We start from the raw sequence: 17942 nt of genomic DNA, 5'->3' as shown, positions 1-17942 counted from the left end.
AGCCAGAAGTTTCAGGCAATCCCTTACCTCTTCTAGGCCTTATTTCCTAAGGACTATAATGAGGTACTACTTCATAAGTGGTGACAAACAACCTTTGTCACACCCTAGACGCCCAGTTTGTGCGGGCTGCTCCTGTGACTGTCACTCAAAGTGTTGTAGAATTTTTTTCTAAGAATCATTTCCATAGGGAGGTTAATGACTAAAGGCTTGATACTAATTTCTGTGTTATCAGGTCTCATGCCCTTCGCCCCCCCACAGCACACTGTGTTACATACTAAAGAGGCACGCTGAGGAACCTGGCTGACTGCCAAATTTTAACTTCTTCCAAAAGAATAAATGTTTGCCAAAATGCCAAATTTTAATTTCTTCCAAAAGAATAAATGTTTGCCAAAATAAAAGGGAATAGCTAGGCATTATGATACATGCACTGGTAATCCCAGAACTTGAGAAGTGGAAGCAGGAAGATCAAGAGTTCAAGGTCACGCTCAGTTAAGGTTCGAAGACAGCCTGGGATACATGAGACCTTGTCTCAAAAAAGCAAAGAACCAAAGGGGCGGGGGGAGCAAGAATTTAAAACCTTTTAAAAAATGAATAAACGGGGGCTGTAGAGACGGTCAGCAGTTGAGAGCTTGAGATCCTTTTTAGTGGAACAAGCCAAACTCACAGAGCCCAGTTTGTCTTTCCTGTGGCTTGTCCCGGTTCTGTCCATGGGCACAAATGGAGACACACCCAGGGAGCGGGGATCTCTGAGGATCTGCCTCATCAGATTGGCCTGTGGGCATGTCTGTGAGGCATTCTGCTTGATCGGTGATTGATGTGGGCGGGCCCAGCCCACTGTGGGTGGCACAAGTCCTAGGCAGGTGGCCATGGCTGTGTAAGAAAGGCAGTGGAGCAAGCCTCAGGAACAAGCCAGTGAGCAGCAGTCCTCCACGGCCTCTGCCTCAGTTCCCGCCTCCGAATTCACCACCTACCCTCCCCACCCACCCAGTGGGGACTGAAACCTGCAAGCCAAGTAAACCTTTTCCTTCTCAAGTTGCTTTGGGTCAGTCTTTTGTCACAGCCACAGAAAGCAAACTAGAACCCTGGAAGATGGACAGAACTGGAGGCCAATCATTGCATTAAGTGAAATGAGCCAATGTCACAAAGACAAGTGTCACGTGCTCTCTACGTGGAACCTTAGAGAATGCAACAGGACCCTAATAGAATGGACATATTGTGGACATGGAGGTGGAAGAGGGGGAGGAGATAAGACAGAATCACAGTGGAAAAACTCAAAGCACACCATGAATGCAAATGCCATAATGATACCTCTGTGCAATTAGTATGTGCTAATTAAAAATGAATTGTTTGGTCGAAATATAATTTATGTAAGCTAGCATTGAGTTTCAGTCTACATGCCAATGAGCTCACACAACCACCCCACAGCCATGACCTAAACTATGTCCCTCACCCAGAAGTCTCGTTTGTCTTTGGGGCTAGCAGCTGCCACCTCTCTCCAAACCCTCAGCCTCCAGAAACCCCGAATCCACCTTCTGGTTCATTAAGTGGCCTTTTCTAGATTGTGACACAAATGAGATCAGACGGTAGGTAGTCTACTGCATCTGGCATCTTCCCATCATGCTTCAGGAAGTCACCCCGCGACTGTGTTATCAGCAGTTCAGTCTTTGTTACTACCGAGTAGCGCTCCATCATACGGGCAGATTTACCGAATTTAAAGGAGTGGGCGAGCTTTACCATGGTGCACATACAGCTGTTACCTTCCAGGAGGCACCACAGCTTTCTAGATTTATTAACAAGCATTTACAAGACATGCTAAGAAGCTGAAAACAGCATTGCTCTATGGAGGAAAGGGGCTAAGAGGAAACCTTTCCTTGTGTACTTTTTAGAATTGTTTTCAAAAACTATGTTTTTCTAACCCCCCTATGTTTAAGATCTGCCAGACCCTACAGCTTTAAATATTTTTAGCTGTCTTTTTGCATTATCAAGATGGCTAGATGTAAGCTATTATTTCTCCAGATAAGGAAGGGACTTGCACTGTTTTATTTCTCACATAAGAGCTCTTCACTGCTGTGGAACAATCCTTTTCTACACTATGAATATATATATGTATTACTCTCATTGGTTAATAAAAAGCTGACAGGTCAGTAGCTGGGCAGGAAGTTAGGCTGAAAAGCCAAACTGAGAATGATGGGAAGGAAGGCGGAGTCAGCCAGCTGCCCAGGAAGCGAGACACGCTAGAGGGTAGCTAAAACCATGAGCCACGTGGCAATACATAGATTAATAGAAATGGGTTCATTTAAATGTAAGAGTTAGCTAATAACAGGCCTGAACTATCGACCAAGCATTTGTAATTAATATAAGCCCCTGAGTGATTTCTTTGGGACCGGGCACTTGGGACAGGAAATGTTCAATTATGCAACTTAATCTCCTTTCCTTAACTATTTTCTTCTTAAACAAGCATGTGTGAGCGTGTGTTTGTGAGTGTGTATATGAGCATCTGGGGGTGTGGGGCTCACAAACCTGAAAACTATAGCTCCATGGCTGTTCTGCAGACTCCAACACATGACTGAGAAGAAGGCTCACAGGTGCTTTGTGGGATGTGAGAATGGGAGCGGGCTCAGACACTGGGACAGAACCCAGGCATGATCTCAGCCCAGGATTGGCACTGCCTAGTGCGAGGCCCCGCCAGGCCAGGAGGATACCTGTTCCTACAAGTATCCTACAAGAGCCACAGAAACTTGATTCAAGTCCCCTTGCAAGCCCCTCCATGAAATGTTTTAGTGTCATTTCAAAGAGAGCTGTGACTTCTCAGAATGACCAAAGCGCTTAGTTGTTCTTGAGGGGTTTTTAACATTAACCACAATTATAGGCTCCTGGACAGATGTGTGCTTCAGTTCTGTCCAACAAAAGTTTTATTTTTTAATTTTTACGTGTGTGTGTGTGTGTGTGTGTGTGTGTGTGTGTGTGTGTGTGTGTGGTGTAAGAGAGGCATGCATACACACACACACACACACACACACACACACACACACACACACACACGATACATGTGAACACAGTATGTGCATGCCAAGGCTTAAGTGTGAGAAGACAACAACTTCCAGAAGTCAGGTGTCTCCCTTCATCATGTAGACCCCAGGGATCAAACTCAGATTGTCGGGCTTTACAGCTAATGCCTTTACCTGCTGAGCCATCTCACCAGCCCTCCAGGTCTACCGAGGGCTCCTAGAGATCATTACTGTATTTGAACATGGTTGCCATGGTTTCTTGGTTCCTGGAGGCTGTTCACTGGCCTGTCCTACACGTCAGTTAATTCGAGGTTCAGAACATGCTCCTGGGGTACTGTCCAGGATTTGAGGGTGAGCAGTCACCTGTGGTCTGGGTGAACACACCTATCAGAGAGGGAGTGTCCCAAGCTCTCCTACCCACCTCCTCCTAACACCATTTGCTGGTTCCTCAGAGACGTGAGCTCCATTCTGTATCAGCTCCCTGTGACCCCAAGTTCCAGCTAGCCCGACTAGTCATTCCAACAAAGTTCCATGTGCTAGGTGCTTATCCTGAGCCTACCGTCCCAAAGCAAGAGTTGGGTACCTTAGAACCATCTACAGAAGAAGGCAGGAACCCAAGGGAGGCTCCTTAGGACCGTGACTGGAGCTGGCCAATGGACAGACAGCCTCCTTAGGAACAGTCACATCTTCAGGAGATGAGGAGGGTAGAGCTATGTCAGTCAGAGTCTGACCAAGGCTTCCAAGTGGTCCAGTGCTGCCTCTGTCAATGACACTCGGGCATGGCTCTACAATAGGACCATCATATTTAAAAAATTATCTCCCAGTCAACTCTATTCATCTTTCTGGTGGTATTAGGGTGAAAACAGCATTATGGCATCCTAATGTTTTCAATTCTCTCAGGGTCTAGTAATTTCCCTTTTTAACACACAGGGTAGACAGGCGCCTCCACAGAGACTGGGAAACAATGAAAATGGCCAGAATTCACCAACACTGTTTTGACTTCAGTGGGCTTTGTTTTCACAGCTGCTTTGTGTGTTAGGCATGTAATAATTGGTTTTCTGTTCACAGAAGGGTACAACCCTCTTCATTTACAAAAGAGCTAAAAGTCATCTGGTTTAAAGAGAAATTACGAAACCAAAGAGTTAGGGGGTGCAACCTTAAGACAGAGAATGCAAAAAGCAAGAGGGTGCATGGCTCTATATAGACACAAGAACTGGACCTAAAATAATGGAAGAGCTAGAGACATGAGCCCAAGGACGAGGTAGAAGAGCATGGGAGGCAGGTTCTACAGGAAAGAGAGACAGGACAGCTCATCAAAGAGTCAGACCATTTGCAGAGTGCAAGTAGACGAAACTAAGAAGGTAAACTGAGGCTGAGCAGTTGAGAGCCCTGAAGCCAAGAGGAAGTACTTTGGATTTTACCTGAGACCATGGGGGTCCTACCTCCAAAGCTAGACTGGAAAGATAAGTGGGGTACACGGCATCTGGGGAGCAGTCACAGAAGCACCTGGAACAGCTTCAGCACTGCCCCAAGAGGAAGAAGTGACTTACCACAAACCTGGAACCTCCCTGGGGTCCCTTCAAGAACGCATCAGGGTACCACACAGCTAGCTCAGGAGGCAGGTATTGGTCCAAGCTGATCTCCACAGTGGAGAACATCACCATACATGGAGTGAAAAGTTAGGGGGAGAAAGAGGACAAGAAAACAAGAGAGTACTGAACAGGCTTCAGGACAGAAAGAAAAAATGCCTAAAGATAGCCTAAACCAAACATGCGTGGCCCAGTGCCGGCCTGTCTGCTGGCCATATGGTGTGTGATAAGATGGCGCTTTTGCATTTATCATCCATGACTTGTCTGCACTGCTGAGAGCCGGGCCATGCAATAGAGACCATGTCATGGTCCCTCAGCCCTGACGCACAGATCCCAGTCTACACCCCCAGGCCGGGAAGCAATCACTGCCACACCCCTCCCCCATGCTTGCTGCCTCTCTCTGCCCCCACATAAGGCACAGCCCCCACAGCTGTTTCCCAAACCCTGTAAACCACAGGCTGTGTCTGTGAGCTCCTAGGCCAGCTGCGCCACAATGAGGACAGCTAGCTAGCATGCTAAGATTTCCCCTCACGCTCATGTACTCCACCATTTACCCAGGTCCTCTGTTAGGGCCCAGATAGTAACTGCAGGATAAAGCTTCCCTCGGGGCTAGTGAGTATTCACGACTTTGAGTATCTCTTAACAACCGAGTTAGCTCTTGTGCCATAAAGACCCTGGAATTCTCTCTCTCCTCTGGTATATACCACCACTTCATCTGGCTGCACAAGAATAGCCAAGCAGTACCTATAAGGTAAAATCCATTAAAGCCAGCCTGCTTTTTCCTCCTGAACAGGCCCAAACAACCACACTCTGGAGCTCTGCCACCTACAAACTGTTCTAACATATCTCAGTTTCTGCTCTGGTCAGCTAGGTTTTGATTGAGAAGCCCTAGAAGTCTCATGTGGCGCCCACTAGAGCTAGACATGCCAAGGGGGTGCCAAGCTAAAAGTGAATTTCAGGTAAGTGGCATGGTGGTTCAAGCCTGTGATCCCGGCCCTGGGGAGGCTGAGCTGGGAGACTGAGTCTGAGGCAAGCCCGGGAGACATGTGGTGAGTTTCAACCCAGCATGGGCGACAGCGTAAGACTATCTCAAAAACAAACTAATGTTTGTGTATGTGTCTGTATCAACTACTCTACGTCTCACCATGACTGAACACCTGGCAAGCAGTCCTAAAGGAAGAAGCATTTATTGTGGGTCACAGTTTAAGGGGACAGTCCACCATGCTGGGGAAGTCCTGGCGGCAGGGGCTTGAGACAGGGGGTCACGCTGCCTCCAGTCAGGAAGTGATGAATGCTAGTGTTCCGCTCACATCCACCTTTATATGGAGTGCAGGGCCCCCGCCTGAGAATGGTGTTGTCCAATTTTAGGTGGGTCTTCCCACTTTAATTTACCTAATCTAGGTTATCCCTCACAGGCCTGCCTGGAGATCTGCCATGCAGGTGATTCTGGAGCCTGCTGAGTCTGTCAGCAGTAGTACAGCAAAAACCACAGCATCCCGTGCAGTATTGGGTGATGCCAAGTCTCCCCTTATCCACAGGGACGTGTTCCAAGACATTCTGCAGCTATAGGAAACTGCAAATCACATCAAACATATATTTTCCCTATAAATACATACCTATGATCAAGTTCATAAATTAGGCAAAGAAACAACCATTAAAAAACAGAACTGCAATATCCTGTGGTAAAATTTATTTAACATTTATTATTTTTAGATTTTTTTTCCATATAACACTATTGGACCTCAGTGATCTCTGTGACTGATACCCCAGAAAGAGAAGCCACTAAGAAAGGGGGAGATTGTATATATACTAAAAAACAGTTTATCTAAGCCCCAAATTTGATAGGAAATCTTATGTTTCTATGCTATATCTACTAAGTATATGTAACAGAAGAGGCTAGATCAACCTCTGAGGCAACCTTCCCCAGAGGCCACCACAGGAACAGCTCTGCCATAGCCTTCCCCAGAGGCCACCACAGGAACAGCTCCTCCCCAGCCCTCACTTTGCTATTGTTGTTCCCAGGATGCACTTCACCAGGGCCTGCAGCAGGTTCTCTGTGGCCCTGTCTTTCAAGACTTCTAGTTGTTATGAACCATTTGCTATGACTTTTTCAGCCAAAGCAAGCAGTTGCAAAGAGCCTCAGAGGAAAGATTTGTGGAGCAGACTTAGCACGAGGAAGGCCAGAGGCCCCACGCCCTAGCAAGTGTCAAGCAGAACCATGTGATACATCTTAAGGTTCGCACATGAGCCTCTCCTGAGCAGCCACACCCTCAAGGACACTTGGAAGCCAAAGGAATCCAAGATCAAGAAGGGCAGGGCAGGCTTAACAAGAGCTTGGGTGGCTTGCTAAGTGGCCAGCAGCCCGAGTCAAGGGCAGCTGGCCTGGGCAGGCCCCGACATGAGTCTGGCAGAAGGCAGAGCCCAGCCCTGCTGCAAAGCATCTCAGGGTCTGAACTCAGAGACTCCAGGCCAGACCACGTGCCACAGACATGGAGGTAATTCTCTACACACAGCCTAAAGCAGTTGTTCTGACTGACTATGACCCCAGCAAGGCAACACTGGAGAGACACTTCAATTTACAGAGTCCATCTGCTAGAAATCTACAGTCACTAACATTAGATGAAATCGTACAAAAGTCAAAAATGTTAGAACGTTGGAAATTATATATGGCCCAACCAACCGAAGAATAATAATTCTGAGTGCCTTTATCAGACTCCATGCAAAGTTTTTATAGTCACTGTGCAATGCTTATCTTTTGTTTTGCTTTGAGATAGGGTCTGACCATATGAGCCCAGACTAGGATGAAACTCTCTAGGTAGCCCAGGCAAAATTTGAACTCATGATCCTTCTGCCTCTCCCTCCCAAGTACTGAGATTGTAGCATTGTGCCACGCTGCTCCGGGCAATGTTGGATGCTAATGACTGCTTTCAAGGTGAGCATTTTAGAGGCAGAGACTCACACATACAGTGCTCACACAGTTACATCCACAACAGGTCTGGGTGATTCAATCCCACACCCACAGGCATTATACCAACTGCTCAAGCCAGATCTTAGGTCTGTCCACCTCCTCTGCTCTCTGGCTCTACAGCAGTGACCCCAGCCAGGACTCCCACTCTGTACAGCAGCCACTCCATCATTAATCAAAGCCTGGCTTCCTGAATTACAGCAAAATATATTTAGCAAATAATTTCAAGAGGAGAAAAATGTTTGGAAGTTTATTTGAAGGAAGGAAAGAGGCCCCTAAAATGCACGTCTAAAATAAATATAAAGTAATCAACAAGAGAATTGTGTCCAACCAGTTTTAAAATGCACTAGCCCTGCCTGTGGGTTACTATGTCACACAGTGGACCGACCACTAAGAAAGGCATCAGGAATGACACCATATGAGACTCAAAGCATGGCTCCGGACGCTTTCTTCCCAATGACTGCTAAGCTGCAGAGGGCAGAGGATGAAAATGTCCCAAGAGAACGAGGCACGCTCAGAGACTGGTCTCCTGGCATCCTCCACGCTTCTCAGAGGTCGTGGACAGCACAATAAGGAAAAGAGGACTGGCAAGACAGTTCAGTGGGTCAAACACTTCCCTGCAAACCCGACGACCTGAGTTCAATCCTCGGAACCACCTAAAGGTGGGGAAGAGAACGGACTGCACAGAGTTGTTCTTTGACCGCCACACACGCACCACGGCAGGCAGTGCCCCCTTCCACGACACAACCGTGTTTAAAACAAAAATTAAAGATAAACAAGATGGCTTCCGCTTTTAACTTTAAAAGAAGAAATGCATATTGTGAACTAGAACTGTGAAAGACGGAGCTACATGATGAAACAAAAGTAGCTCATGTGAGGTCCAAATGGCCATCAATCGGGAGAGATCAGATTCGAGGATTTGAAAGAGGTGGGGACTGACCTTGACGTGGGCCATGTAGTGATGACATGTCTCCTCCATGTGGGTCAGCTGCAGCTTCTCTGACACCTGGCCGGCAGTCTCTCCCAGCAACACAAAATAGACTCTGGGCAGCTGGCCCTTCTCCTTCTGGGCCACATCAGCAGTCAGATTGTAGCTCAGATCTGACAGGAAATGAAGGGTCAAAGACATTAGCAAAGACGGACACCCAGCGGTGAGACCACCCAGCCCCACAGCTCTTTGGAGACCCCGCGCGGGCACAGTTCACACAACATAGAGGACTGCCCTGTGCCCACATCAAGACCATCTCAGAAGCCTGTAACCAGGCCCTGGCAGAACCAGGATGGCCTGTCTTCCCAGGGATCCCATGCACATCAGCCCTATGGTTCTTCCTTGTTTAGACCTCATGCCTTTGTGAGATACCAGCACAACCACCGATATACATGTACGTCAATGATTACTTTTACACATAGGGAGGTCCGATAGGGAAGCCTCACCTGTCGAATGTAACTAGAAGCTGCTGACTTCATGAAAGTGACTTCTATTGAACCATATGACGTGACAAGGATGTGCTGCACTAACTCAGTATCTCTCACAAATGCCAAGCCTTGCTCTCAGCCATGAAATCTTTCCAGCTGTGTGTCACCCATGGTGGAATGACAAGGCTGCACACCAGGCACTGTCACCGTGAGGTGTCAGTCACCACAGGCAAAAAAAAAAAGTCTGCTTTCATGGAGCTCCACACTTGGGAACTGAGGCACAGGCTGCGGTTGGTTCTACTCTCATGATGCCTGTCCTTCCGTCAAGGCTTTGGCCATGGTGGCTCCTACATGGAGCTTTCCTCCTAAAAACTCAGCCCTATACCTGAGAGGGCAGTGCCAGACAGTGTAGAACAGAAAAAGGAGAGAAGGATGCTATGATGACAAATGCATGCTGGGTAAACCCAATAGACCTTGCCTCCGTCACTCTGGAGCCTGTAAGTCAGCAGACAGCTGTGCATTTTATCCAGTAAGATGAACTTCAGCAGACCTATAGCACTGTTCTCTGTGCCAGGGGCCAGTCTCTCCGTGAGTCATTTTATTCCTTTACTCTTTGGTGTGTTCCAAGGTTATTGTGGTTTTTAAAGATTTCATTTTTATTATTATGTGTATGTGTGTATGTGATTGCATGCTACAAGAGAGCAGATGCCCAAAGAGGCTAGAAGGAAGTGTTGGATCCCCTGGAACTGGAGGTGCAGGCAACTTGGCTGCTGGGAATCAAACTTGGGTCCTTTAGAGAGCTCAACTACTAAGCCATTTATCTAGCTCCAGGAAGTATAGTTTTTATGGTGGAGAAACAATAATCTCTGCCCCTAAAATGATCAGAAGAAATAACTGACCATTGGGAAGGCAGATGAGCCATCCCAGGCCATACAACCGTCTATCAGAAGCTTGGGCCATTCACTGAAGCCAGTGCCTTGCCAGTGTTTAAGTATGGTGAAGCCAGCTCACAGGAATAGCCATATCCTTAAATAACATCAAAGTACCCGCCACCAAGGGAAATTGGAACAGGGAAGAAGGAAGGTGACTTGACAGGCCATCTGTGGCTGCACAGCATATTTTTGCTGTATCTAATGGCTCCCCTAGGTCCCTGCCATATCATGGCTCCCATTATGCCCAGATGGCAGATTCCTGGCCACTGAAGGCTGTGATAACCTACCTTGCTTATTCTAACAAGCAGCTGATTTCTGAGGCAAAGCTGGGTCACTGGGAGGGACCAGGGACATGGATCATCAGAGGAGATAGTTCTACTATTAAGAAAAGAACAGCTAAGGGAAATGCTTCAGTAGAGAAAACACGGGGCACAAGCAAGCGTTGCAAGTGGAGTGTGTGCATAGACCGCCAAGGCCTTGAAGACATCCCATAGGTCAGCTCATGTCCTAATCCTTTGGGACAAAGGACCTGAGGCTCCAACAGGGAAAATACTTGCTCCAGTCTAAGAACCATCTATCATACAGCAGAGTCCAGAGCTCTCCAGATCTAATCTGTACCACTGTCTTCCATGCTCCTACTGGGATGGCCCATTAAGCAGCACTTAAAGAATTCACCTGCTTTTCTAATCCACAGTCCTGAAGTTCCTTCAAACAAATGCATGGTCAGGCCTATCATAGCAATACCCCACTCCTGGTATCAACTTCTGACTTAGGGTTTTTGTTGCTGTGAAGAGACACCATGACCACAGAATCTCTTATAAAGGAAAACATCTAACTGGGGTGGTGGCTTACAGTTTCAGAGGTTCAGTCCACTACCATCATGGCAGGGAGCATGAAGGAATGCAGGCAGACATGGTGCTGGAGCTAAGAGTCCTACATCTTGTAGGCAACATCTTGTAAGCAACCGGAAGTTGACTGAGACACTGGGTGGTATCCTGAGCATAGGAAACCTCAAAGTCCTCCCCCATAGTGACACACTTCCTCCAAAAAGACCACACCTACTCCAACAAACCACACACTCCCTATGAGCTTATGGGGTCCAATTACATTCAAACTACCACACCTGTCCTGAAACCTGTTACTCTCGGAATGCAGAAATGGCAGAACCAAGCACAGACAAAGGTCCAGAGCTGAACCCTAAGCCAATCTTTTTACTCCAGGCAGCAACAACCCAACAGTACAAGTGGTTATGTTTAAATGAAGCAAGCTTCAAAACGCTACTTAGCAAGACTGCGTCTGGAGGTACCCACTGCTGGAGGACAAGTCAGAAGCCATGGCTGGATAAACCAAGGTGGGGAGGCAGCTTCAGTCTCAACAGCCCTGTCCAGCCATCCTCCCCGGTGACAAAGGAGGGCTGTCCTTGTCCCTCAGGGAAAGGGAAATGGAAGGGACAACAGACCCCAGCAATGCAGCCAGATGAGCTCAGCATGAACACAGGAAGACAGAGTGGATGGTACAGACTCCAACTCACAGCCTCTTGGCCTTCTCCAAGTCTCTCTGCCTCCACTACGGGCTTCCTCCCGTTCACGGCAGGAGTCAGGGCTCTGAGCAGCACGCAGCAGACGGGACACCAGTCTCCTTGAACTTAGGTCACCTCACACTGAGGCAGGTCCCACACTGACTCCCCAGATTCCCCATCAGGACTGAGTCTGATGGACCCCCAGAACACGCTTAGTCATATACCGTCCGTGTGGTTTGCTAGAATGGCTAATTTATGTGCCAACTTGTTGGGGCCACGGTACCTGGATATTTAGTCAAGCTCTAAACTACACACCGCTGTGAAGGTCTTCTAAAAATGAGATTCACAGTTAAATCATTAGAATTTGGATGAAGCAAATCAAACTCTATAATGTGGGTGGGCTGCATTAGTTGAAGGTTTTGAGAAAATAACATATATATTACATTACACACACACACACACACATCGCCATCTCGCAATAAGGAGTCCTGTGTCTAGCCTACCCACAGACCTAAACTGCAGCTTCAGGTCAGCAGTGCATCTCCACAGCCTCATGAGCCAATCCTTTAAAACCCATCCACTAACTAAGCCACATCCCTCCACACACACCCACTCCTATCTCTCCATTTTCAACTTTCCAGTTCTGTTCCTCCAGAGAATCCTGCCTCAAATGCCAGTATTTTGCCCCACTTACAGGCTGGTACTGCAGGATTCATCCCTATGCTAAGGTATGCCCTGAGACCCTTGACTTGGGAATATATTTGGGTTGGGGGAGATCTTAACACAGGGCAAGCTGAGAAAGGGGGTGATTTCAGCCTTCTATGCGTGCCCAGAGCTGTGTTGAGTCCTTTGTAGGCAAAGCAGCAAAGCACCCACCTTCTGCTCAAAGCACCACAGTGGTCAGCAGCCAGGCTCCTCCAGACTTATGGGAGGGGAGGAAGCCACAGTTCAAAGAACAGAGCTGAGGATGAGGCGGCTGCTCTGCTCCGGGTGGGGCGTGTGGGTGCCAACCCGTTAACCGAGCAGATTTCTCTCAAATGTTCAGGTGCTTGATCCCAGACAGGCCCTGTTACCCAGTCACTGAGAGTAATTGCTCTGCAAGCATTTCCTCTCTAGAACTGCCTCTTTCGTGCTTGATGTGAAATTTATTTTGACATTACAAATATATAGAAGTGCATTCTATATCAGACTCTCACTTGTGGAGGCAACCAAGACTCACCACGGAGAAACCCCACCTGAGTGCAGAGTCTGGGAGCTGCCAGAGGGAAGGAGAAATAGTCTACTCTGAAGCCCCACGCACCAGTGGCAGCTTTAAATAGCTCCCCTGCTCAAGTGCCCCAAGCATGTTGGGATGCAGCCAATCAGCTTGCTTGGGGTGGGGGCGGTGCCTCAGGCCTGCAGCTTGGCCTCAGCAGCAACCCCTTAATGCAAGCCAGCTCTCCAGGCCCGGCCCAGGAGAGCAATGCTGGTTCAGATTAGAGCGGGTTCCCACAGCACATGACAGACCAGGTTCTTCCTTCTGGCAGTTTGTGTCTCTGCCATGTCGAATGATGTCATGTGGATGGAAAAGCTGATCATACCCAGTCAGGCTTTCGACTGCTTCTCTCCTCTGCCCCCCAAGCTGGTTCCCAAGGGCCCCCCACATGGGCTGGGGCTGGGGAGAGCGCCAGCTGTCTCGAATCAACTGGGGCTCAGGTCTATCCCAGCCAACACGGAATCATTCTCCACCAGAGTCTCCACCAGAGCATGGCTCCTTCCCGTGCGCGTTACTCTGCTTCCCTTGGCGCTTCCCAGGAGAGGGAAAGGGCTATTTCCACTTTACTAGCTTTCCTTAATTCTCTCCCTCTTCCTCCAAGGAATGCAATATTTACTTGGCAGTAATTACTTTCTTAGGTAACCCCATTTCCTTCCCTGACAAGGCCCTCCTTGGTCTCATCCCTCTGCTTTTGGGGACGGGAAGCTTTGCAGATGTTCTCCTCTTGCAAAAGCTCTCCAGAGTAGACAACACCACCTCTAACTTCAGAAAAAAAAGTGGGGGAGGCAGGTTTGGACATAAGGTATCTATTTCCAACTGTATTTCTGCTATTCCCGGGGATGATCTGGGGGCCATCCCTCAGGGCCTGGGATCCAGAGCTTGTATGCTGGCAACGCTGAGGCCTCTGCTTATGAAAAGCCTTGTCAGGCTGTCTGTAATCCGGGGAACGTGAGGGTAGAGGATCCGAGCGCAAAATGGTCTGGGGTCATAGCTCAGCGGTCGAGTGCTTTCACGGCATGAATGAGAGAGACCCTGGCATCAGTCCCTGAACAAGCAGAGTGGGAAATGTAACTCCCTGGGGCACAACCCTTCCTGGGTTTCATTTGATGCTATGGCAAAAGTCCAGGACTGCAACTCTCAGCCTCTAGACAGGCAAGCCCATGGCCACCAAGAGGTGGAGACACGGCCTATGGGTAAAGGGCACAGCACTCTTGCGTACGGTGCTCAGTCCTTCTTTGTGGCTGCCAGGAGGCTCTGAGAAGCCACGGTCAGCCCCTGAGCCAAGGATGAAGTGTCTGAGGACACACTTTGGAATGAGCCAAACTCTTGTTTGAAATTGCTTAGTGAAACATGCGATAAAGCTGTTCTTGGGCTGCCCACTGCCAGAGTGGGAAGCCAGCCTGCATGCCACTCAGCCCGTGTCTAGAAGGGCAAGTAAGGAGACTCCTCTTGCTAGAATGTGACTCCGTGCTCTGTGCCCAGGGCTGAGCACAGGCTCTGGCAGAACTCCATCACCCTCTGCTGATTGAAGAGCCCAAAATAACATAGAAGAGGCTCATTTTCTCACCTCCCTGCCTCTCCAGAGACCAGAGGGAGCACGGAGACTGTCCTCCGAGAGCCAGTGCTCTCTGGAGTAGGAACATGCCTTAATATTTCAGATCCCCCATGAAGCCGGATGCTTCCATGCTGGTTATGCAGCCCTTGGTTCTCAGTTCCAAGCCCACCTGTCTCCACTCTGCTGTGGTACCAGGACTGGGATGCAGCACAAATCTTAGCACGTCTTATTATAAAAGCAAACCCGGAGCCAGGTATTGGGGTGAACGCTGAAAGATCAGAGAGACAGAACAGGCCACAGCTAACCTTACCTGGCCAACTTCTCAGTTGATCCTGTTTCCTCAAACTGGAAGCCTCTGAGTGAATGAATCTCAGCTGAACTGCTGCTAAAAGCCTAAAAGCCTAACGGATTCTAGTTCGTGGTTTTCACGCCTTATATACTGTTCTGCTTCCTGCCATCACTTACTGGGATTAAAGGTGTGTGTCACCATGCCTGGCTGTTTCCAGTGTGGTTTTGAACTCACAGAGATCCAGATGGATCTCTGCCTCTGGAATGCTAGGATTAAAGGCATGTGTGCCACCATTTTCTGGCCTCTATATCTAGTGGCTGTTCTGTTCTCTGACCCCAGATAAGTTTATTAGGGTGCACAATCTATTGAGGAACACAATATCACCACACTGGGATCCCACAAACTGTTTTTCCAGCAGCTCCCTGTGAGGTTCTGCCAATGGGGGACGGGGGGGGGGGGGCAGGAAGCCTGCTAGGCTGGAGGGAGAAGAGGGCCTTTCCCCTCCCTGCTTATTTATACCAACAACAGTTTTCATGGCAGCTGGCCCCAACGGCCATAATTCCAGTTTCTCCTCCACGACCCAAAGCCCTCATTGTCCTCTCAGAGGGACAAGTAGCACCCTTTCCACTTAAAGATTTAGGTCCCAGGTGCACAAGGTCCCTTCTTCAAACTCACAGGTTCTGTTAACCCCAAGGAAGGAATTAACTAGGTGTAACCTTGACTGGCCACCCAGAAACTTGGTAAAACACAGGTTTCTGGGTTCCACCCTCAGAATTCTCATTCAGTTTGAATATGCATAGCTAATAAGATCCCAGGTGATGCCACACAGCTGATCTGAAGGGTTGGCCAGCCATGGCACACAGTCCCAGCCATGGCAACTGTCCCCTGCAGTTACTACTACACCCTCCCCAGCCTGCTCAGTCACTTCCCAAAGTCAAATCCTGTTAAGATGTAAAGTGTGGTAATCTGTGTCCTGACTGGATCTTGCCTATTGCAGGGACAAGGCAGATGCACCCCCTATGGAAAACCTGTTTCCCAGAAGTCACAATTGCCCCCTAGACCTGACCCTGATACTCCTGTGATCGAATGAGAGCAGGGATTTCCCATTGCTAAACAAGGTTGAAGAGCCGTTGGTGCACATGCCCGGGCCCACTAGGTCCCAAGGGCAGGCAACAGCAGCCCAAGGGACAAGCCACGGCTGCTCTGGCTCCCCAAGACATCCTCCAAACAGGTCATGTGGTTGAAGACCCACCAGGTAGATACCACAGAAGATACTACCCCTGGTTGTAATTCAGATGCCCAGGTGGGGTTGCCCAGATGCAGTCATCTGTCGGTAAACAGGACCCAGAGACCTTGAGAGTTCAGAAGACCTTTCCAGACAAGCACCACTAGACAGCCCCGTAGACAAAACTGAGGATGCCTAGGGTTCTGCTGCTAAAATGGAAGCCGGAAAGTCATACAGAGCCCCCAGCTCTGCCTTGCTGATGCAGAGGCCTAGGAGATGACCCTGGGTGGAGGATCCTGTGCTCTTAAGATAGCCTTAACTTTCCTCTGCCTGAAGCCTAGAGACCTGGTCTTCCCAGCTCTGTGGAGCCAAGAGTCTCCTTCTGTGTAGACCCTTGAAGGATAGCCACCACTGGCCCAGGCCTACACAGCTCCAGCAGGCCACCTTCTCCTCAGCCTCACCAATGAGTACATTTCCATAACAGCCATAATTTTTTTTTCCCTCCCAAACTCCCCACTCCACAGCCAGCTTGTTCTCTGGTGGACAGCCGCATTTCTGCCTCCACTGAAAAGATTGAGATATGCTTCACTTCCATGAAAATGACAGAGAAAAAAATGGAATGGTATTTCAGGAACCATTTCCCTAAAGAGACATTAACAAATGTCCACCCTCTCCTTAGAGCGCTCCAAGGACCAAGCAAAGTCCAAAACAAACAGTGACCCTCCCCCAAAGTCCAACCTGGGGAACCAATGGGATTATTGGGCTAACTTACAGAGCATGGATGAAGGGCTCTTGGAGGAGTGTGGTGACCCCAAAGCAGCCTCACTACTGAAAGTCTCACCCCAGCACAGACAACAGCTTCCCCACAGCTGCATAAGTGGAATCCTCTCCTCCTGGCTGACCTTCACAGCCTGCATACTCTAGCATGCCCCAAGACCAGAGGCCATGTGCAGTGAGGACAGAATGGCATACAACTGGCTGCGAAGTATGGGAGCAAGAGGCTGGAATCTCAGGTGACTCCAATGATCTTCACCCTCTGCCTTCTAGGAGAGAACAGTCACCAACCCCAGTGAACACTGAGTGACCCCAGTGTTCAGAGGGGACAGTAGCTGTTGTTCTCGAAGGATAACATCTTACAACAGACAAAAGAAGGTGCTTTTCCTTACTGCCCTATTGACATCAGCATTTTCTAGTTTACACCTGATTCTTGATTCCTCCATGTGCGCACACACATGTGCTTGTGGGGATTGAACTATGGGCCTCACACATGGTAAGCATATGACTCAGCTATAACCTGAGCCCCAACCTGAGTATTAAATGGTAAGGAGCTCTAGAGAGCCTCTGAATATAAAGGGGCATTTGATTTCAATGAACCACGTGACAGAGGCTAAGGAAGTGACCTGAACGGGAGGATGCACAGGAGTTAAACCACCCTAACCAGGTTTACTGACCACTAACTAGGTGGTTCCACATTGCCTGTGAGATGCACATCGTCCAGTAGCCTGCCTTTTCCACAACATTTTACTCCTTCAAGAGCCATGGTGCAGCTCAGACCCTTGAGGATTTCTTTCTAGTGGTCTGTGAAAAGCTGGGGCTTGACTGTGGCCCCAGAAAGGGCTGAGAAATCAGAGGGGCCCCCACGCCATCTCTTCACTCAGCCCAGGAGTCTTAAGCTCTGGGCCCATTCTGCTTAAACCCACATCTCGGTTTCTCCTGCTCCCATTGTGCCATGTTACTTTCATGTTCTCCAGAACATGGACCCAAACTATGAATGCACATAAGGAACAAAGCAGTGAGAACTTTCTATCAGGGCTCCAGTGCAGGACCATTTCTGGTGCCGAGCACAGGTAGACACTCATGAATAGCTAGCAAACGAATGCCAGCGTGGACTACTGCTGGCTGGCTTTTTAGAGCTCTAAAATGTTTTTTATGTGCATCAAAATTATCATTCAGGGTTTGGGGGTAGAGGTCTGTGGTAGGCATGTGTCTATCAGACAAGAAGGCCGGGGTTTGATCCCAAGCTCCAAAATAACCATTACTGACAGCATCCAATGAAATGTTTGTTAACTGATTCTAGTTATCACGAGCTGATGTCTACTTCCAGGAGGACCAGAAATCTGTTTTCATCAGATTCTGATGACTCCAACAATAAAGACGATAGGGGGAAAAAAAAAACCCAGTGATTGAAA

General features: G+C 48.6%; 1 protein-coding gene across 3 annotated transcripts in view; it reads right to left on the bottom strand.

Annotated features, from left to right (window-relative positions):
* Itga9 (integrin subunit alpha 9) overlaps positions 1–17942 on the bottom strand; it is a 314925-nt gene that overhangs the window by 213461 nt on the left and 83522 nt on the right. For all 3 annotated transcript variants that reach the window (XM_052723820.1, XM_052723809.1, XM_052723831.1), the window contains one exon: positions 8503–8663. In XM_052723820.1, the coding sequence (XP_052579780.1) occupies positions 8503–8663 (161 nt within the window). The remainder of the gene's footprint in view (positions 1–8502; positions 8664–17942) is intronic.

The sequence above is a fragment of the Peromyscus californicus genome, unplaced genomic scaffold, assembly GCF_007827085.1.
Source record: "Peromyscus californicus insignis strain IS unplaced genomic scaffold, ASM782708v3 Scaffold_11__1_contigs__length_118956290, whole genome shotgun sequence".
Classification (NCBI taxonomy): domain Eukaryota; kingdom Metazoa; phylum Chordata; class Mammalia; order Rodentia; family Cricetidae; genus Peromyscus; species Peromyscus californicus.
This window is presented reverse-complemented; position numbering and strand designations above follow the sequence as displayed.